The sequence below is a fragment of the Apaloderma vittatum genome, unplaced genomic scaffold, assembly GCF_000703405.1.
Source record: "Apaloderma vittatum isolate BGI_N311 unplaced genomic scaffold, ASM70340v1 scaffold28574, whole genome shotgun sequence".
In the NCBI taxonomy this organism is placed as follows: Eukaryota; Metazoa; Chordata; class Aves; order Trogoniformes; family Trogonidae; genus Apaloderma; species Apaloderma vittatum.
Window position 1 is genome coordinate 57,277 of NW_009713767.1, and position 6,959 is coordinate 64,235.

Genomic DNA, 6,959 nt, shown 5'->3' on the forward strand with positions numbered 1-6,959 from the left:
TCTTTTGTTAGTGACAAGCTGTTAATCAGAAAATTACGATGTAAACATCCCTGGCAATGGGAATCTTTGCTGTAAAAGTAAATCTGTGGCACCGGGGATAAACCTTTAAAAGCCTTAATATTAGCATAGTACTGGTCCTAATCCACAACAACCACCACAAATCTTGTCTTGGGAGAGTGGAGTGGTTTGTCAGCACGACTTTAATTGTCGTGCAGTAAACCATTGCTGAAAGTAACTTCCAACACGACTGGGTTCACCTCTAAATTGTACAGTGCCAGCTGCATCCTCGGCTTGTGATTGTTCTCTCTAAGTGGCTCCACTTCCCAGGAGCTTGCTTAGCCTGTTCTTGTTTGGAAATCAAGGCGCTACTTAACGGTGTTCAGGCATCCTTAACGCCGTCGCTTTAGGATGGAGCTCTGCTTTCCCTAATTCAATTTACGTGGCTTTCTGTATGGGCTAACACGATTCTGCTGCAGTTCAGATTAAAAGGTGATTTTGGTGCTGGGTGATGCTGACTGAATACATTAGTTTACGGAGAGGTACAAGTGAGGAATGAGTTTGTTTCCCGGTATTGCTGAGTGCAGACAGGGTTCCAAATAGAAATTTCCAAATCAAGTCTGAGCACCATGCTGCAGCATTCAAACCGGGCTACCTCATGGCGACACGGATAATGTACTTTTTGTTGTTCTTTGGAATTTGCTTCCTGTGGTCCCTTGGGCAGATATGAGCCCGGTCTTAACCAGGGTTTATCCCAGTAAGCCAGGATGCGAAGCTCACAATCTAGTTGTAAGCTGGGCTGGCTGAAGCGGCGCGCAGCTGCAGGGCGCTGGGGCCAGGACACGATGGGATGGGAATGTGTGGTGAGCAGTTACGGAACAACAGGACTCAGTGTCCTGGGCTCCGATCAATTTGGACTACGTCACGTCCCGATTGCTGCTTTTAATCCAGTCTGAAAGGGAGATGTGAACTCTGCCACAGGCAAGTAACTGTTTCCGTTGAGTGATGTTTGGTCTTAAAGAGCCATTGGAGCTGAAAACTTTGTTGTGAAATTTATTATTATTATAAATGAAAATCCTTGAAGAAAACTTGTTATAGCTATTATCTGCTAGTAATTAATGGGGTTTATGTTTCTTTGCATAGAATAGGCAGTTCTTATATAGTCTATTTCACCATCATCCTACTCTGTAAAAACTGCCCCAGGCCAAGGGGCTGCACTTTCAGTGTCTTTTATTCAACACAGACTTGTTCTTGGGCAGCTGTGATAGATGCTGAGGTACCTCTTTTGCTTCATGTTTCAAAACAGCGCTTGCATTGGGTTAATGAAGTGGCAAGAAGTTCTGTATTCCTTTATTTTTGTCAGCTGCTGTTTACAGCATTTATTCCTCTTTATCCCTTCCCTCGATCCCTCTATTCCCCGCAGGTTATAAGGAATGCTCCGGTGAAGACATTTGCCAGCGCTACCTTCAGCTCGCTCCTGGACGTGTTCCTCTCCACCACAGTCTTCCTCATACTCTCTGTCACGTGTTTCCTGAAGCACGGGATGGTCGCGTCTCCTCCGCCACCTGCTGCGGTCGTGGTGTTCGTCATTGCCATCCTGCTGGAGGTGCTGTCCCTTGTCGTCTCTATTAGGTAAATAAAGCGTAAGAAAGTCTTGAAATAGCAGCGAGAGCTGAAACGGTGGCTGGCTTGGGAACATTTTGTTTGACAGCATCCCAGGAGCTCACTTGGACAGTCTGTAATACTTGGAGAACAGCGTTAGTGAAGCCAGGAAGGCTTGTGGCAGATCTGGTGTAAAGAGTAGTCTCGCTGCAGTAACTGGGGAGAGAAAGGTGGCTCTGGTAGAGGCCACTTAAGGAAACAGAATCTGCCCTGCCAGTTGTTCCTTGGGATGCCACGCACAGCTGGGTATCTTCTCCCCTCACAGGGAATTCGAACAGAAAACTTTTATCTATCCTTCAGAAAAAACCAAACCAAAACAAAACAAAGCCACTCTGCCTTTAAATTCTTAGATAAAAGTATTCTGTTCTGGTGTTAAAATTGAAATCATTTACCAGAAGTGCCAAGTGCAGTCCTTTTCTCAAAACAGACTTGGCTGTGGGTGCAGGTACCTGCTATTTAACAGTGACTCCTCGTTCCTGCGTGGTTCCTGCGTAACGTGGGGTTTCTCCCGGGCGCATCGGAGTTACCGACACGTTCAGGTGTAGCAGAAGCTGTGGTTGTACGTGCGTCCAGTAAAGCTCGTCCTCTCCTGGGCGTGTTGTCTGATTTATACAGATACCATGGCTAGCCTGTTATTAACCCAGATGATGGGACCTAATAATAAGTTGCTTGGCAGTCTCTACTTGTGAGAGCAAGTTTATTCTGCCCTCCTCAGCCCCCATTTTCGCTGCGCTTCCCTCTGACACAAGAGCGTGTCATAAGGGCAGCGTGTGGAGACGTGCATCCTCGCTTATAGTTCTGCAAATTTGTCCAGGTACGTGCGAGTTAAAATGCTTTTGCAACTACACGTTGTAAGTGTTTCTGCTCCTGTTTCAAAGGAAAAAAAGAGATTGCAGTTGGCACTCTTGCTCTGAATTTTTTCAGCTCGAGGTCAAAAAAGTACTAAATGGTTACTTTAGTCACTGAAGAATGCTTGTAACTCAGTGTGCACATAGATGTGTGCAAGCTGGCATTTAGGAGGAGAGAGAGAGGTCACTTACCAACAGCATCAGTGCTTTTAAGGACAGTATTTCTTAGCCAGTGTGTTTGGTTGTTGCAATTTGAATAGTGTTGTAGTTCTGGAAGTTGTAGAAAATCTAGAAAATTCAGAAACTCTTAAGTCCTGTTCTGAGAGATGGTTGAACTGGTAGGGTGGTCACTCTAGCGCATCCTAAACTGAATTAACTGTTGCTCTGCCCTCTCTCTGACCCCAGAAATGTATTTCCCCTTTGCAGAACAGTTTCTGTACTCTCTCAGGTGAGCAGGAATTGGTTTTTGTTAGTTTAATATGCCCAGGCAGCACCAGGCAGCAGCGTACGAAAGCAGCAGCGAGCAGGTAGTCTGGGTTCGGTGGCCATTACATTGAATCTTTAAACTTGTTCAGCTCCAAACAATTCAACTATGACTCTGCAGAAGAGCTGGTTTCTGTTATTTTGGAGAAAAAATGTGTTCATTCACTTTGCAGGTGAAATTTTACTCCATTGTTGTATTTTTCAGTTCATTGTTGATCCCACATGTTTTCCAATGCTACATTGTATTTGCCTTTTCTTATTTGGTACATTTGTAAAGGCGATTGCCTCATTTAAAGTCGGAGAGATTTAAGTGTTTCAGGGTGACTCTGAAGTCATGTAGGCATACGTATTTTTTAATACTAATCATTCATTTTGTACTTAATTCTGATTTGAAAAACAGATTGAGAAACATCTCACGCCGTGGAGAACACCTGTAGCCAGTCATCTCAGATACCATTTTTCTTAACTCTGATCACCACATCTGAGGTAGCAGTTCCTTAAATCTCTTAACATCCTAAACAGGGTCATCTCAGATCTGAGTAGCTCTTACTCAGGGAACCTTCTTGAAAATAGAGCAGTCTATGTAGAAGAAAAAATCTTGGAGGCGTTCTGGTAGGTTTTCAGCTTTAAATGTAATAGCAGTGGTGTGTTTGGGGGGACTTCTGTAGGAAAAAGGTATTTGTCTTGGCTTGGAGAGGTTGGGGTTTTTGTTGTTTTGAATTTATAGTATGTATTTACTTCATGGTAAATACATAGAATATACCTTTGGGCCACACCAGCCTCCTCAACCTGAGGCACATGCTTCTATACAGTTACTTTGAGCAGTAAGGAAAAAAAAAAATCGTCTTTTCTTCTCTTCAAATCCTCGAAGTTGAGGACTGTTCCCCTGGACCACGCGCAGAAGCGGTGCGGAACTTCCTGCGCAGAAATGTCATCCCAAATGGCAATCGCAGCATACCACCGAGATATCTTGAGGGAGGAGATTGGACTACAATGCTGGGCACAATCCCAGGATTTCAGGAAAAGGGATTATTTTGGGACCAGAAAATTCTTGCCTAAGTTTCTCATTGTATTTTGATTATCATGATGCGAAACACCCTGCCTTTAAATCAGTCTAGCTTTTAATTGAATCCAGGACTCAGCCTGGGAGGTACTTGCTGCAGCTCAGACCTCTCCAATCCAGCTGCAGGAGCGGGAGAGAAGAGCATTACCGCTGCCTGAAAAATGAGAAACGAGTTGAAACTTCTAAATTCTAGAAGAGCAGAAGTCCTGGTGGAGCAAAGCTTGCGAGGCAGAAGGATGTTTTGGTTCCTCTGAAGTGTCTCAAATTATTGGAGTATCTGTAGATGAGGATCCCGCTGTTACCACAAGTGCCACTCTCAAATTAATTGTATGAAGGCGCACGCAAAAAAATGGCGCTTCGTTTGTAAGCGTGGGGAAGATGTCATCTCCCGGTTGTTGAACGTACAACAGTGCGGGAGATTTCACTTGGAATTCTTAGGAGTGCTGCTGCAGGAATACATATAAAAGATATCTGCCCACCATTTGAGCTCTAAATACCATTTTAGCTCTAATTAGCTAAATGTTAACTAGATGCTTTCGACATCTTATTCTTGACTAAAACGTGTTATAAGGTTTGGTTTTAAAAAAAAAAAAAAAAGGTTGCTTTAGATAGCATCCTTCAGTGAAGGGTGAAGAGATGAGGCCAGAATAGTGGATGATTCCAGTCCTCTTCAAAAGAGTGAGAGGTGGAAGCACTTGATGAGTTGATTGATGAGTTTAGAAGGACTTTTCTAGAGAGCAAAAAATATTCAGATGAAGAAAACAAGTAAAACCAAGAGAATAGAAAGGAAAACTGCTGTTCTCTGAGCAAAGATGCCTTTGGCCAGGTACTTTGCCTTCCCAGGTTTGGAGAAGCTGTGTCCGCAGCCGAAACCCCGTGGCCAACCAGCTGGATCTTCCTGGGTTCCTAATGACCAGGAACAGAAATTGTTTTCTGCATCTAGAGCTTAATGAGCGGGTTCTGTTTACAACATGACTGATAGGGAGTATCGATGCAAGGGGAAAGAGGGTATTCTGCTTGTCTTTTGTTTATTTCCAGCATCTGTGACTTTGGTATTTAATATCCCACCAAATCCTTGCGACTCCAGAAGCTTTCGATTCGAACTCTGGGAATTGATTTTTAAGCTACCAGTAAATACAGAAATGATGGTAACGCTCCCCATTAATCATTTATATCCAAGTCACTTATTTGAACTCCAGCTTGCGTAAACATCTTGGATGCTTCGGCATTTAAGCCCTGTTGAGGTACTCACTGACACTGCATTATTTACCAATAGTGCTCTGTAGCCATTAAATCTCTCCGCAGCTCTCCTGGCTGTGGGGATTTAATGCGCGATGGGAGGGCTGGGCTGGGTTCACAGACTTTCGCCGCTTGGTGAAGGGCGACACCTCAATCGATGCGATTCCGGAGCGTTGCAATAAATGCCGGGCCGAAAAAAAGAAAGGAAAAACAAAGAAGAAAGCCAACAAAATGAAACAAAAATCAGCGCAAGAGGGGAAAGATCATCGTGAGAAATGTTGGGCTCTGTTCTTAGCGAGCTTCTCCCGGCTCTCCACGGCTCTGGGATGTCCCGTCAGCCCGGACACAAAGTTTGGACTCGATGTTGAAGGTCTCTTCCAACCGATTCCGACTGTGATTCTGTGCTCTCTGCCTTGGAGCCCGATTCAGTTTCCTTTCTTATAGCTCAACTGTGGAAATGCTGCTGCTAATTTCTAGGGTTTAGGGGGAACTGAGCTTTATTTTTAGAGGCTTGAACTCAGAAGCGCTCGATACTGGGTGAGCTTGGCTGCTGCCGCCGGGGATAGTTCGGTTATTGGTGCTCGACGCAACTGAGGACAGTCAGAAAACACATTTCTTGATCTACAGAGCTTTTAAAAAGTTTTTATTTGGCTTTATATTCAATTTTTTAACTTCTCTGCTTTGGAAATTCTTTGTTAATGAGGAAATATGTAATTTTTGCTGTGGATGGAAGTCCGGTAAAACTAGGAACTAACAAATCTGTGAGCACCCCCTCGTGGGGTCCTGATGTATTACAGCGTCTTCCGTCCTGTTACCCCAAATATATCTTTCTCTGTGCATTTAATTTCCAGATTTTACTATATTAAATTAGATCGTGAAGCTTCAAAACAATACTTGAAGTCGCAAAACCCGTGAGAGTCTAGACCAGAGAATTAAAATATTGTTCATAAACAATGCCTATTTAAAGGTGTGGGATAAGTATCAATTTCACGTGAAGAACTTTAAATTTATTTTGGATTGTATCAGGCTTTTATCCAGCATAACACCTTGCATTTTAGACAAATGCATTTAAAAAATCAGTGGATAGTTTTGTGTTTTAAAAGATGCAGGCAATACAGAATAACTCGTGTAACTTTAGAGATTGCAAATTTCATATTTAGCATGTCTTGTATTTATACTTTTTTTTCTCAGCTGCGAGCATCTCTGTCCAAAAAAAAAGAAAAAAAGAAATAATTTTGTCCTGTTTGGGCTCTGCTGCAGCCCGTGGTTACGGTAGCGGCGTTACCTGCCGGGACTCACTCTGGTAATTACACACCTCCGCACGCGCTGGCTGGGAAGGAAGCTACGTGCGCTGCGTTACCTTTTAATGCCTTCATCAAAATAACTAGAAACCTGAAGAGCAGTCGCGATTTTTCTGGAGTGACTCATGTTTCGGAGCGTTGAGAAGGACGCTCTCCTGCGGATCTGTTCCTGCAGGCATTTAAGTAGTAGTTTTCTGTGCAACGTCCTCTGGCATTGAGCCTCCTTTTACCTTTCGTTACTCACTTTAAGGCTTAGAAAGGCTGTCATTTAAGAGCCCTCTCTGTGAAGCCGCTCTCCAGAGCTCCTACAGTTGGCTCCTTCAGCTCTTCGCAGCCTTGGGCCGACGTTTTAGCAGCAGCTCGAGG

The 6,959-nt window shown here is 43.8% G+C and overlaps 1 protein-coding gene across 1 annotated transcript in view; it reads left to right on the forward strand.

Moving 5' to 3' along the window:
* Positions 1-6,959, forward strand: part of ADCY9 (adenylate cyclase 9) — a gene marked incomplete at its 5' end in the record, with an annotated part of 77,019 nt that overhangs the window by 57,273 nt on the left and 12,787 nt on the right. The window contains one exon of the mRNA XM_009868494.1: positions 1,421-1,629. Within this exon, the coding sequence (XP_009866796.1) occupies positions 1,421-1,629 (209 nt within the window). The remainder of the gene's footprint in view (positions 1-1,420; positions 1,630-6,959) is intronic.